Source organism: Miniopterus schreibersii, assembly GCF_964146895.1.
Source record: "Miniopterus schreibersii genome assembly, chromosome: 11".
Lineage (NCBI taxonomy): Eukaryota > Metazoa > Chordata > Mammalia > Chiroptera > Miniopteridae > Miniopterus > Miniopterus schreibersii.
The window spans coordinates 24,533,971-24,549,641 of NC_138111.1; the positions used below are offsets into that span (position 1 = coordinate 24,533,971).

The 15,671-nt window shown below is 43.2% G+C and overlaps 1 protein-coding gene across 1 annotated transcript in view; it reads left to right on the top strand.

Moving 5' to 3' along the window:
- GABBR2 (gamma-aminobutyric acid type B receptor subunit 2) overlaps positions 1-15,671 on the top strand; it is a gene marked incomplete at its 5' end in the record, with an annotated part of 300,510 nt that overhangs the window by 109,614 nt on the left and 175,225 nt on the right. The window contains one exon of the mRNA XM_081151173.1: positions 8,067-8,237. Within this exon, the coding sequence (XP_081007299.1) occupies positions 8,067-8,237 (171 nt within the window). The remainder of the gene's footprint in view (positions 1-8,066; positions 8,238-15,671) is intronic.

Sequence of the window (15,671 nt, forward strand, 5' to 3'; positions counted from 1 at the left end):
AGGGAAGATGATTTGCCCAGTTCTCACAGTCATAGAGATGCAGTTAAGCCTGGTTTCCCAGCTCCCTGAAGTGGCCTTGTAGTTGCCTCCGCTCCCCACTTCTCTCTGCCCGTGGGCGCTTCATGTTTAACGTGCAGACCCTAAATCCTCAGAAAACGTTTTGTGGCAGGCTCGAGCTTCCCACCCAGAGACAGAGGCTGATGGCTCTCTTCCCATCCCACCTGCTGGTTAAGAGTGTGTCCCCCAGAATCTCCAGAACCAACTGTGCCTGCCATGGAACCTTGCCACGTTGGAGAGACTCTGGAAGTGGTGCAATAAGCCAACTCTTCCCTGTGTCACCGGGTCTCAGCAGGAGGAGCAAGACCTGGATCATCGCCTTAGCTCATCTGGGACGACAGCCCAGAGCTGGTTGAAGAAAGAGAAGTAGGTATGAAGTCAAAGGGCCAGTTCCACGTTTCCCACACTGACCTTGCACAGCTATGTCACCTCTCTGGCCGTGGTCTCTTCAGCTGTAAAATGGATGGTAGTTCCTACCTCAGAGACCCAAGGAGCTCTAAGACTCACTGACATTCCAGAAGTTTGGAAGCTTCACTAATTATAAAGTAGATGGAGCCGGATTGAGAAAGTCCTACCAAACTTTGCCTCCTGGCATTCTGAACCTTGCCTCATAAATAACAGTTGTCCTAAAAATGATAGACAGACTTTTACTTCTTTCCCCCTGCAATCTGTGATAGAGACCCAGGACTTTTACCACCAGAAAACTGGACAACTATGCCTCTACTCACAGTTGCTGATCCTGGAGGCAACCAACATGCTTTTTCTCTTCATTTGCATCTATCTTTCTAAATTTAGACAGAGCTATAAACTCCTAGGGGGAAAAACTGGATAGGAAGAGAACAGGAGGGCACTAGGAGTGCATTGTATCCCAGGAAGCAGAAACCTCCCAAGTAAAGTTTTATGGGCAAGAAAGAAAAACCCTGCAACAGTGTATGATTTGATTTGCTGTGTTGATCCAGAGTACCAGGAAATCAGGCACTGAGGGAAAGACATTACCTCAGTATGTAGAACAGCATAAAATGAGAGCCTCCTGGACACCAGAATCTGTGCTCAGATACTTAGTCTACAGTTGTCTGAGAAGCATACTCACAGTTTAATAAACAGAAAACAGGGCCAGCGGCAATCCACAGAATATGTCTTTTGATAAGCCACGTCTGGAAAGACCTGCTTGCTTTTGAGGATGAATACATTGAAAACACCTAACATTCAGCCTTTGAAAAAGTGCTGCAAAAATAATCAAAGGCACACAGTACCCAGAAGAAGCATAAGAAGAGTCTTCCTCTGAAAATGACCTGTCATGGGATAAAGAAGAAGAGTTTAGGAAGATGTTTGGTATCCTCAATCATATGCAGAAAAAACATGGTCTCCATGAAGTAGCCTGAGATAAAAGGATGGAGTGAAAAGGGATATGATCATAAAAAATTACTGGGAAACCAAAAATGTCAGTAACACAATAAAAATATGTTAGAGACAATAAAGCTTAAAACTGAGGCTGTTGAAAAGCAAATCAGTAAGCCTGCAGAACAAAGAACCTGAATGGCTAACATGTTTATGTACAGCTACTTCACTACATTGCAGTCAAAGGGCTGCAAAGTCGAATGCTAATGAAGTGCCACGTTATTCCTAAAAGATTAGCAAAGGTTAGAAAGTAAGGTAGTACCAAATATTGGCTAGGATGTGATGAGATGAAAACCCCTGTGCCCTGCTACTGGGAATGTAAATGGTATAGCTATTTCACCAGAAGTTAGTGAAACTGAATATGCACATACCCTGTAATAAAAGAGAGAATAAAATAAGATGCTCTTCCAGAATGCAGAGGACAAAGAACAAGAGATGAAATCATGGAAGAAAATATGATGGATATGGATTTGGAGAATGAAGACAACACAGATAATGAGGTGTTCTGGAGGATAGAAAAGAATATGAATATAATGTAAATATATATAATAGTATACTATTATATATTCTATTTAATATATGTTTATATAGTACATATTACATGTAGTATATAGTATATATGTGTGTATATTTTATGAGTTGAAAGACTTGGGTATATAGATTGAAGGACTCCCTGAGTCCCAGATAAGATCAAGAATGCCACAGCAAGATCTATCTTGGCAAATTTTAAGAATAAAGAAAAAAAAATTTCCAGCATTCGGGCAGAGAAAACCAGATACCTACAAATGAACAACAATCAAACTAGCCCCGGTTTCTCCTTTGCATCACTTTGTAATTTCAAAGGGGAAAAGCAGTAGCCCAAGAATTTTATACCCAGCTAAATCCTATCATGTGTCAAGGCAACAGAGGCTCATTCTCAGCAAGTTTTCAATCCCATATTGTTCTTCAGAATATTAGGTGGTACTCCAGAAGGTTGAAACAAGAAGCAAGATTAATATATCCAGAATGGAGAAGAGTATATATATTTAGTCTGAATATCAAAAGGGACAAAGGAAACAAAAAGGAAGCATTAAAAAGAATAAGAGTGCTAACAAGATGATAAATGCAAAACCAAGAATTTATTATGGTAATAAGCATATGTATTTAAAATTGATTCATGTACTCCTTTCAAGAAACATACTTAAATACAGTATTAATAGAATACAAATAGAAGGAGGACCAGCACTATGGCAGGCAAATGCAGGCAAAAATAAAGTAACAGTGTCAATATTAATATCAAGCAAGATATAAAACAAAATAATAAAATGACCAACTATTTTACCTTGAAAAATATTTTAATCCGCAATTTATTCAATGATTATCTGTTAAGTGCTTGGTATTTGTACTAGCAAGGGTATACATTGCTGAAAAATAACAGTGTAATTGTGATAAACATTTATGCTCAAAGCAACATAAAATCAAAGGATGTAAAACAAAAAACGTTGAATTACCAGTGGGGCAAAAGTAGGTATACAGTTGTGAGTATGCAAAACATAGTTTATTTTTGTATTATTAATTAATTATTGTATTATTTTCCATATGAGCAACTGTAAACCTACTTTTGCCCTACTCTCTACATGAAGAAATTGTCAGAGACAATGGAGAAAAATTTAACAAACCTTTCAGTCTTTGATAGGTCAAGTAAATAAAAATACAAAGCATGTGATGATTATAATGGTTAGTTTGATTATATTGCTTATGCATAAGCAGTCTGATAATTTTATAGTTTACAACTAGAGACTCCATCTGCTTTTCCAGCCGCCATAGTACTTTTACAAAAATTGATTGTATAATAGGCCAGAAAGAAAATCTCAATAAACTCCAAAAGCAGATGCTGTACATGCCAAATTCTCAAAACAATGCAATAAAACTAGAAATAACAAAACTATAAAATAAATTTAAAAGTACTCTCTGAAATAAATCCTTGGTTTAGGGATTAACTCAAAGCTTCAATCATCGTGTGTTTGGAAATGAATTTGGTTGTGTGAAATAAGGCAGGAGAGCCCAGAAAGGTTGGGTCTTTTGAGGTAGGGCCCTAATGCAACAGGCCTTGGGTTTCAAGATGCTGAGTGACTGCGCTGGGGAGGAAGGCCTGGCGAGCACAAAGGAGGCGGGTGGCAGCCATCAAGAAGAGAAAGAGCACTGGTGTTAGATTCCTTTAGACCTGCATTTTTTTTTTTTTTAAATATATCTTTATTGATTTCAGAGAGAGGAAAGGAGAGGGGGAGAGAGAGATAGAAACATCAATGATGAGAGAGTCATTGATCCAGCCCACAACCCGGGCATGTGCCCTGACCGGGAATCGAACCCCTATCGCCTGGATCCTAAGTTGATGCTCAACCGCTGAGCCACGCCCGGCCGGGCTAGACCTGGATTTGAGTCCTGCTTCTTTCTCTCTTATTGGCCATTATTGATATCTTATTGGCCACTGTCAGTATATCAATATCTCCCCATTTCTGGGTCTCAGCCTGCTTATTCAAAACTAAAGGTTGACCTATCAGAATGGCTATCATCAATAAATCAAAAACAAGTGTTGGTGAGGATGTGAAGGGAACCTTTGTGCACTGTTGGTGGGAATGCAGATTGGTGTAGCCACTATGGAAAATGTATGTAGTTTACTCAAAAAATTAAAAATGGATCTGCCTTATGACCCAGGGATTCCACTTCTGGGTGTATAGCCAAAGAAACCGAAAACACTAACTCGAAAAAATATATGCACCCCTCTGTTCACTGAAGTGTTATTTACAGCAACCCAGGTGCCTGTCAATAGACTAGTGGATAAAAAAGCTGTGGTACATGTATACAAGGGACTGCTACTTGTCCATAAAAATGATTGAAATCTTACCATTTGTGACAGCGTGGATGGACCTAGAGGGTATTATGCTCAGTGAAATAAGTCAGAGAAAGACAAATACCATATTTCACTTACATGTGGAACCTAAAGGACAAAATTAATGAACAAACAAAATAGGAACAGACTCAGAGACACAGAGAGTGGACTGGTGGTTGCCAGAGGGGAGGGAGGTTGGGGGACTGGGTGAAAGAGGTGACAGGATAAGAAGTACAAATTGGTAGTTACGAAATGGTCACAGGGATGTAAGTAAAGATTGGGGAATATAGTCAATAATGTTGCAATAACTATGTATGGCACCAGTTGGGGGACACTGTGTAAAGTATATGATCGTCTAACCACTAAGCTGTACACCTGAAACCAATGCAAAATAAAATTGAAAGAATAAACCTAAGGGCATTGATTTGTATCAGTGGTTCTCAACCCTCCCTTGGCATCACAATCACCTGGGAAATTTTAAAATAATACTAATTCCTGGCCTCTGTGCCCAGAGATTCTGATTCAGTTGGTTTGGAGTGGGACCAAGTCATTAATATTTCTAAAAATCTCCCCAGGTGATTCCAATGTGCAGCTATGGTAGAGAACCCCTGAGCTAGATGATTTTGCAGGTTCCTCCAGTTCTGCAGTTCAGCAGTGCAAGTAGGCACCTGCAATCTTTGCTCATGGAAGGAAGTTTTAGGGAGTGAAAGCCAGAGGAACAGTGATGCCAAGCTATCTAATCAAAGTGTGCATTATCTCAAATGGTGCAGAAAATGTCAGTGCCAGTTAATATTTTGCACCCAACATGATTTAGACCCGGGGCATATATTGTACTTCAAGCCCATTGTAAACACAATGGACCATTTATTCACTGAACAGTAACCACTGTAATTACCTACAGGGCAAACATATGAGGTTGTTCAAGCAACAATTAATTGTGGACCTGGAACTAATGGGACAATAATGGTAAAGTATCAACCAGAGTGTGATTCAGAAATCACATCAGAAAACCAACATTTTCCAAATTGTATTAGAAAAACATTTTGGGGGATGTGATGGCACATATACTATTGCAGGCCCTGAAATAGTTGCTCCTGATTTTTCTAATAGCTCCTTCTTATACTGGTAACTGTGGGAGGCTTGAAGTGTTGTTTTAATACTGAGAAAAGAATCATGAATACTGGGTTTTAGGGGACTGCAGAGCTTGTTTTTGTTGAGCTAACTATGCGACCTAAATATCACCTGCAAGCTAGAGTGCTGATCTTGTTTGGGTTGTAGGATCCTTTTTGTGAATCTGGTGGAAGCCATGGATCCTCTTTTCAGAAAAATGTGTCTATGTGCACAATGCACCCACACAAGGTTTTTCATACAGTTTTGGGGGAGCTCAGAGACACCTTGAAGCTCCGCTGTGTTCTCTCTAGGTCATGGTTCAGCTTCTGTTTGTATACCTCGAGACACAGGGATCTCACTACTTTTAACAGCAGGCCTTTCACTGCTAGACAACTCTGCATGCAAGTGTTCCTCAATATGTCCAGCTGAGATTTTCCTCTTTGTATGTTCTTCCCATTGGTCCTTACTGTATCCAGAATTTTTTTTAACAGCCATTCTATCCTTGACCTTTATCAGCCTTGGGATGATGTTCCTGTCTCTCCAAGGATCTTAAAAGTTGGATCCTGTAGGGGCTCTTTAGTTCCAGGTGATAGCAGATGATCTGTTTGGTGTGCGTTCAGCTCCAACAGATGGGATCTGTTTAGGCTGCTGAGTGGATGTATGAGATCCAGGGATCCTGGGTAGTGTCTGCCCTCTGAGCCAGACCAGGAAGAGGGACAAGATTTCCACTGTCCCACTCTGCCAGAGTCTTGGGGAGAAAAGGAATGCTTCCTCAGGTGACAAGAGCATCTTCAGCCGGGGCCTGGGGGTGCCAGGATGTTATTTCCTTGGATGATGAAGTTGGACTCTGAAGAGTATTAGATCTGGAGCTGCTGCTGGGACAAGCAAGAGTTTGGGAAGAAAGCCAGTGGCAGCAAAGAGTGAGCTTGCTTCAGCCGTGCCCTTTTTTGGATCAAAGATTTAAGTGAAACAAAAGAAGAAAGGAAGAAAAGGAGGGAGGGAGGGAGGAAGGGAGGGATGACAGACTAGAAGAAACCATGACAGAATTTTTATAATCTCGGAGTGGGAAATGCGACACCAAATCTGAAGACAAAATTTAGAAGTGGATAAATTCAACCACATTAAAAAAACAACCCTGTAAGGCAAAAGACACTATAAGAAATATCAAAAGAAAAGGTATACAAACTGGGGGAGAAACTAGTAACTTATATCACAAAGGGTTAATTTCCTTTATATAAAAGATCGTTTCTACCAACTGATAAGAAAAACGAGTCAAATTGGAAAACAGGCAAAGGATATGAAGTTTCCAGAAAGAACCTGCAAATTGCTCTCAAACATAGGAAGAGATACTCACCCTCACTAATAATAAGATAAATGGAAATTAGAGCTACCAGATACCATTCTCTCACCATCACACTGCAAAGATAAAAAATTTGATAGGCACCTTCTGTGAATTAGGCTGAGGGAAGGGAGATCAGAGATCAGAGGAAGTGTTACGGAAGAGGTGACATTTAAGCTGGGCCTTGTAGGACAGATCATTAAAATCCAATTTAGCAACTTACTGGCACTTGAAAGAAAAAGAAGAAATAATAAAGGGAAAGAGGGCAGATTTGACTACTGAGTGTAAATTAAAATACACACACAAAATGGGAAAGCAAACAAACTGGGATATTACAGCAACTGTAACAGCCTGAGTTTGAATGCTATACATATAAAAGTCTTCATTAAACTCAATAAGAAAAGCATTAGACTACCACTCAAAAAAAGAAACAAAAGACACGAAAAAGCAAATTCCTAAAATAGGATATACTACTAGTTAACGACCACATGGAAAAAGATTAAACATTATGCATAACCAATTACTGCAATGTGATTCTAGTCTTTCAGTATAAATCATTATAAAATTAGAATGTTTTTATTTCCTCTGTTGACAAGAATGGTGAGATTGGCTCTCTAATTATACCTGGGTAGTGGGTATATAAATTGATACAATCCTTTATGACAATAAGGATAAAGTATCCTTTATCTGGGAAATTTTATATGCAGACTTTATCCTATAGAAATAGTCTGAAATTTAGGGGAAAAAAATGCTGTGCACTAGGATGATTGCAGAATAATATGACAATAATGACAAATTAGAAACAATCTAAATGCCTCAAATTAGAGATGATTCAGTAAATTATGGTACTTTCATATACTGAAATATTATGTAGCTATGAAAATGTTTACAAGGAGTTTTGAACAGGATGGCTGAATACTTGTAGGATAATGTTTAGTATGTGTGTGGGGGAACAGTTAAATTATGTATGTGGAATGATCTCAAGAATCTTTTTTTTAAAAATTACTGTGCATGGAAAAAGGACCAGAAGGCAATAGACTACAACATTAATGATGGTTCTTTGGCAAGGAGTAAATTATTGGCCCATTTTTTCCTTCTTTCTCCTTATTTTGCATTTTTAAAATCTTCTCTTCCATTATAATGTATTACTTTTACAATAAAAAGGTTTTAAAATGTCTTGCCCTGTGTGTTTGTTCCCAAGTCAGAACTAAAGGTCCTTTCTGTTCCGAAAGATCCTAGGCTCAGAGCAGTGAGGCCCACCAGTAAAAGTGTTCCCTCTTTTGTGTTTTTCAGCTTTCCTTTGCGGCGACCACACCTGTCCTAGCTGATAAGAAAAAATACCCTTATTTCTTCCGGACTGTCCCATCAGACAATGCGGTGAATCCAGCCATCCTGAAGCTGCTGAAGTACTTCCATTGGAAGCGAGTGGGCACACTAACCCAAGATGTGCAGAGGTTCTCTGAGGTATGCTTTGCTGAGGGGGGACATGCTCTCACCTCTGTTAGCTCCTGTCATCTCTGGGCAAGTGTTCCAGGCAAGGGCATTTTGTCTGAATCAGGAATGGGCACATCACAGGACTTTTAAGCACACTTTTATTAGCAGGACCAAAGGTGTTTTACCATTGACAAAACAGAGCTGGTGGCCAGGGAATTTGATTGTGCGTGGGACAGGTGAAAACCTCCATCCTAGATAGCTCAGCAGGGAACCCTTCCCTTTCATTGTGACTTTGGCTAACTTGTGTGGCGTATTCCCTCATCGCTCCTATAGGTTTATTGTCCTTCTTACTGATGCTGCAGTGACCATCTAAAATCATGATGTGCCACCAACACCACTTCTCCTGTGAGGCAAGTTTTGGGGAGGAGCTGGCTTGGAGCAAAGACTTTAGTGTCACCTGGTCAAGTGGGTGGGTTTTTTGTTTGTTTGTTTTAATGGTTTACAAACACATTATACGTGGTGATTTTTTAAATTTTGGTTTGTTTTTTGCTTTTAAGAAATAAAAAACAAAACAAAAAAGAACCCCAGAATACATATAGTAAAAAAAATAAAAGGTTGCCAATTCCCACATTCTCTCCCAGTTGAACCCCTCTCTCAGTTCAGTGTTCATTCTGCCCAGAACTTTTTCAATATATTTGTGTAAACCCAATGACTTTCTACTGTAAATTTTGCTTTTTTCACTTTACAACAGATCTGAGAAGTCTAGATTGACCTTAGTCTTATTAATGGGCCGTGGTGTTCTGCCAGATGGGTAGATGGTAATTTATTGAACCAGACCCCTATGGATGTTTACAGCTTTTTAACAGCACAGCCAACACCTTCCCACCTAGTAGATTTCTAGAAGTAGAATTACTAGGTCATTTAAAATAATGAAAAAAGTTGATTTCCAGAAAGGCTGTTATAATTTCTAGTCCCACCAATGCATTTGAAAATTCCTATTTTCCTGCATCCTTACAAAGAGTGGATATTATCAAATGTTTAAAAAGTTTCCCACTCAGATGAGTGCAAAATTGCCTCTTGTCTTTCTTCCCATTCTCCTTATAGCTCCTACTTTCCTTTCACCTTCTACATGTGTTCTTGATATTTGGAGCCTCCCAACAAGGCGAGACATTCCAGGTGTGTTTAGCTGCCCAAGAGAAAAACACTGAGCCTTGTGGGGAGGAAATGTGTGAGACAGATGTCCATGCAGACCTCAGCAGGAAGAATTGAAAAGTTCCCACCCCTTCCTGCAGGGAGTGGTGTGGCAAGGAGGTGGGGGACAGAGAGACCCAATTTCCACTCCAACCCTGCACTTACCTTTCTTTTTTTTCTTTTTTTAAAATTTCTTTTATTGTTGAGAGTGTTACAGATGTCCCCCATTTCCCCCCCACCTCCACCTATCTCCCACCCCATCCCAGGCCTTCATCTGTCTATTGTCTGTGTCCATGGGCTATAACTAATTTGTGCTTCTAAATCCCTTCACCTTTTTCACCCCTCCCCCTCCCACCTCTGCATTTACCTTTCTGAGACTCTGCCCATCTCCCCCATGGGAAGGAGAGGCCACTCGGTGCATTGACCTTGGAGAGCTTCAATTTCCTCCCCGATCCCTTCAGTATTCTTGCCAAAATCAGATGAGTCATGGACTTGAAAGAACTTTGTAAACTGTAAAGTTCATGCATAGAGAGGGATGTTTTGGGAGGTGCTTGAAAAGCAGAAGTGTTTGGCCCCACCATCTGTGGTCATCCAAACAAGGCAAGCTTTTCCCAGGCAAGACTGGCCCTCATCTTCCCACCTCTCCGTTTCTCAGTCCTTAGGGAGAGGCACAAAGGGTACTTGACCTCCAGTGGGAGTGATTTCATTGCCAAACACTGAAGAGGCTTTTGCTGGAAGATTGCCCTTTACGGCACTGACAAAGGTTCTGAAATGAGTATGAAACTGGTTGATGGGGAGAGCCAGTCTGTTGCCCCATTAACATGGGACTCTGCAGCAATTTGGAGGGACCTGCTTTTTTCCAACAGTCTTTGGTTGTCAGAACCTGAGGAGCTCTTAGAGACACCTCCCTAAGCCCCTCATTATATAAAAGGAGAAACTGAGACCCAGATAGGGGATGGGAAAAGTTCAGGGTTTCAAAGCATCTCTGAAGTCATGAAAGATTGTTCACAGAAAAGTCAGGACTGAATCCTGGGGTGCAGATTCCCAGTCTAGACTTACCATTGCTCCTTCTTTCCATGCATAACTTCCAGCAGTCATGTGGGAACTACATGTGACCTGGGAGATTTGAAAAACCTGAAAGCCTTGGTCTAAAGAGGTTAAATTTTCAGTCCAGACTTGGTGGAGTGTTTTATGGATTCCCCAGCACTCTCACAGCCAACCGCCCTATAGGGAGGGGTTATGGTTCCCATCTGACAGATGAGGGAACTAAGGCCTGCAGAGGGAGGTTGGTTCTTGCCCTGGGGCACATGCTGGTAAAGAGCCCAGAGGAGGCTGGAAGCCCGACCCTCTGGACTGTTGGTCAGTGTTTTCTCCATTATACCGTCTCCACCCACTGGGGACAGGTATTAACAGTTTGGTAGCACATCTCATCCCTGCACAGCTGTGTGAGGGCCCTCAGCCGAGTTTCAGGGCATCTCAGAGGGAAACCTCCTTTCTGAAGACAGGAAGTTGCTTGGTGGTATTGCTGGCAAGAACCCCTTTTGATTTAAATCTCTCCGCCCAGCTGACTCCTCTCTGTGCCCAAGGGCTTTGGCATCCCTCTCCTGATGTCTGGGCTGCATTGCTGGAGTGCAGGCCCTGGAAACTTGCCAGGGGCTAACAGCTTTTTGTGAGTACAGAGGAAACTGGATTCCTTTTATGAAACTGGTCAATCAGCAGCATCGAGCACTTCTGTTCCGGACTGGTACACTGGAAGGAATGTCAAATGAAAGCAATCCTGAAGTTGGAGGGAGCTGGAGGCGGGGGTGGGGGGTGGGGGGGGTGGACACCTTAATTTCAAGGAGCTCACTACTTTGGGACTGAAAAGCGGGGAGAGCTGAGGGCCATCCCACCTTGGAACCAGATGTTCCTTTCAGCCCAAGATCACTAAGATTTAAGGACACTGAGTGGTGACCCAGAAGTAGCTCAGGTCTTGGGTCAGATATGCCAATCTCTAGGCCCAGCTTTGCCAAGCAATGGCTGTGTGACCCAGACGATTCACTTCACCTAGTTGACTCAGACATATCAGATCTAAAGCTGCTGCTAGAACCAACACCAGTGGCTGACAAGATTGAGCTTGCTTCAGCCCTGCCCTCTCTGGATCAAAGATTTAAATGATATGAGAGAAGAAGGAAGGACTTGGTACCAGATGGGCTGATCTCTAAGCCCAGCTCTGCCAAGCAGTGACTGTGACGCCAGATAATTCAGTTCACCTGAATGAGATCCCAGTTTCCCTCCTGTAAATAAGGAGATTTATTCCCACCTCACAGACACTGGGAGGTGAGAGGGTTAGATGAGAAAACATAAATGAAAGACTTATACATACTTGGTGCTATTAAATGGGCATTCTCTATGCCACTAATTCATGAGACAAACTCTAGGAATGCATATCCATTCACTCAAAAAATAATAATGTGGTCTGTGAGGTGCCAAGGCCCTGAGCTGTCAAGGGCCAGAGAAGAATGAAGTGGCCTTGGAGTCAGTAGCTATCAGGCCTCCTTCCTTGGGAATCTCAACTCTAGCTGCTCATTAGAATCACCAGGGCAGTTTTTTTTAATACCAAACAAAACTTAAATTTCATAAGTTGGGTTTTTCCCTTTTTCTTTTCTATCCACTTTTAACAGCTTAATTGGGATAATTTATATGGCATCCCATTCATTCCATTGTTAGTATACAGTTCAGTTATTTTTAGAAAATTTAATATTGTTGTTCAGCCATCATCACAATCCAGTCTTAGGACTCACCTATCACTCTAAAGTTTCTCTTGCCTATTTTCTCATCAGTCGTATCCCCAGCCCCAGGTTCATTTGCTTGCTCTATAGTTTTGTCTTTTCCGAAAATTTCATATTTTCATATAATTCTATAAATAGAATTATATAACATGTACTTCTTTGTGCTTGACTTCTTTTTAGCACAGTGTTCTCGAGCTTTATCCATGTGCATGTATCAGAAGTTTGTTTCTTTATACAGCTGAGTAGTATTCCCCTGTATGGATAGGGTACATTTTTTTAAACACCAGGGGAGCTTTACAAATCCTGGTGCCCAGGCCACCCCCCAGAACAATTACATTAGATGACCCCAGGATTAGAACCCTTTCAGGCTTTCCAGGTGTTCATTGTGCCACCATTCACAACTGGCTTAGGATTTCAGGGTGGAAATGATGCCCTCTTGTGGTGGGAGCCCTTGTGCTCAGAGTAGCCCAGTCTGCTTGGCCGCATGACTGCCTTCAGCAGGCATGGTGACTGTGGAGCAGGATGGAAAAGGTGGAGAATAGCCTTGACCCAGCACTGGGACCCTGCCAGGTAGAAGACAGAGTGGGAGTGAGAGGTAAAATTGAGGGTACTGCTGAGCAGGTGGTCCATGGGACCCAAGATGGAGGGGGTCAGGCAGGCAGATGGCCTGTGGGCTCATCTCTGGAAGTCTCTTAGAAGCTTGATGACGTGGGGGTGGAGAGAGTGGAAGGATGGGAAGCTGTGGTCAGAGCTAGAGGAGGGATGTAGGGATTAAGGAGTCAGGCTCTGTGTGTGTGTGAATAGCTAAAGCAGAGTGGCCGTAGAGATTACCAGAATGAGGGGCAGAGAGGTCAGAGGCCAGAATGCCGAGTGACACCCACATGGGCACTGCAGGCACAGGATGGAGGCAGGGTTTGGGGTGGTGATGAAAGGCAGTGAGCAGCAGCGCCTGGGACAACCAACAGAGAGTAACGGGTATTTTGCCCCCCCCCCCCCAGTTCCAGGTCCTGTCTTCACCAGGTTATTCTTCTTCACCAGGTTATTCCTCACCAGGTTATTCTTCTGGTTTCCAGTTCTCTGATGCAGTTAATGAACTGTGTACCTTGGGACAAACCATTCAGTCTCTCTGGGACTCAGTTTCCCCCCTGTAAATTAAGGGAGGCAGGCAGTTGACTCTAAGGTCATTCCTAGCTTAAAGAATTTGTGATGAGGGCTTAGAGAGATCTGGTCAGTGACCGTGGTCCTGCCATTCCCAGGGGTGTGGCCATGAGAATTATTTACCTCTTTGGACCTCCATTTCTTCGTCTTGAAAATGAAGATAATAATACTAACTCTTAGGGTTGTCATGAGGATTAAGTGAGCTCAGAAACTGAATGTGCTAAGAGAAATGCCTGGTTAGTAATAAGCACCATGCAAGGGGTAGCTGTTATGTTTATCATCATCTAGAATCTGGTTCCTTAGCCCATGGCTGCCCCCCATTCAGGAGCCCAGCGGCATGGCTGGGTTTTGTGCCTGCCACAAGTATCACTCTTCTCCCTCCCCACCCTCCAAGCAGGCTCGAGACTCCCTGCCCAGTCGCTCATCCTCAGTGATCTCAGGCTTCTGGGGCTGACCTTTCCATACCAGAGACCTCCCCAAGTGTCGGGACCCACTGAGGCCCTTGATCTGTCCAAGACCAAAAGAGCACCATCTACAAGAGCTTCCCCTTCAAAGCACCTGCCCTTTCAGCCTTCCCCAGCCCTTCCTGGCCCTTTGAAATCTTCCCCGATGGCCAAGTCACCATCTGCCCCACCAAAGGGGTCTCTCTGGTCACTTCCTCTAAAGTTACCGCTTATTACTATGGAGCGGTAGCCTGGGGGTGGGGGATCTTGTACTTGCGTCTAATCCAGGAGCCAGCCTTATCAGAGTCACCAGCCTTCCTGCTGCTCTGAGCAGGATTGCGCTCCTCAGCGTGGCTGGAGAGACCCTTCATGGTCCCCTGAGGCCTCCTACTCTGTCTTGCCTTCAGTCACTTTCCCCTTTGTTTCAGCACACCTCCATGCTGGCCCCTCTCTGTGGGAGCATCCTCCCCAACCCGGCTCAGGTGTGCCGGCTGTGTTCCTCCCTATACCAGTTCCTTGCACAGTGCAGTGTAATACACCATCTGCTTTCTCATCGGTCACCCACCACCACGGGCTGACCTCTCTGTCCCCTCACCCTGCGTGCTCCCTGGGCATGTGTGTGTTCAGTAAGGAATATCTGTCCATTAGACCAAGTTCTTAGGGGCAAACACAGTGATTTGCCCTCTGTTGCCTTAGTCAGTCTGCACCTGGGGGCGGGATGGGGGTGCTGAGAAATCCCAGCCCCTGTGCTAAGTCACTGGGGAACCAACGGACAAAGGGAGGGTTGGCCAAGTCAGTAAGTCACACTCCCAAGAACTCAGCTCAGTCTATGCTGCTGTTTCTTAACTGGGTCTTTTTTGGATGTGACATTGTTTAATGGTGGGCACTCTTCTTGAGATCTCAATGGAAAGTTTATTGGAACCAGCAGTCACCAGAAACCTGTCACGTGGTTGCTTCTGGGTGGTGTTGGTGTTGGGCATTGGGAATATACACACTAGTTTGTATCTGAGTAATTTTCCTTGGCTTTGTCGTCCTGGGAGGTTCATTCTGAGTTGTCAACACTTTAGAATCCTCCCTTTGCAGGATCAGGTAATCCCATTCTCTAGAGCGGTGGTTCTCAAAGTATGGTCCCTGGACCGGCAGTATCAGTGTTGTTGTTACCTGGGAACTTGATAGAGAAGCAAATTTGAGGACTCTAACCCCAGACCCCGTGAATCAGAGCCTCTGATGCATTTGAGAACCCCTGTATTGGAGGAGTGGGTGGCCTTCAGCTGAGGCCACTATGCTCCTAAGCCCGCTTTATCTGAGAAAGGAGCCAGGCTCTCTGGAGGGATTGAGCTACCTCTGGTGTCCTTGGCTTCCCTCCAGGCTGCAGGATCACCTGTGCAGCCCACATATCCAAAGATCCTCTAAACATTAGGAGGCAAGAGAGGACTCCTGACTGATCAGATCTTAATCCTAAAGATCCCAGTGTCCCATTCGTGCCCCAAATTTTTTTCTGAAGAACTTGCTAATGCTTTTAGGTGACTCAGCTGTCTGCCCCCAGGCAAGAAACACCCTTTCCTTCTTGGCCTCTTGCCTTCAGCTGTGGGAGAGGCTTGGCCTGGGGGCCAGCCAGCAGGGACTGCTTCATATATATCTATCCTGCCCACACCAAGGCTCTGTCTGTGGCAGCCTCTTTGGCATTGGTGGGGTGGGAGTGGGGCTCCTATTTCCCAGGGTGGTATGTATACATGACATTATTTGTGTACAATTTTAATAGTTATGTATTTATGTTGTTATATACCAGGAGAAAAGATTACTTGCCCATCAAAACTGCAGTTAATGGATGTTATTATTTAGGATGGAACCCTCATTTGAAAAGTGAGACTGTTTAAGCTAGCAAGCACATTGTTGGGGTG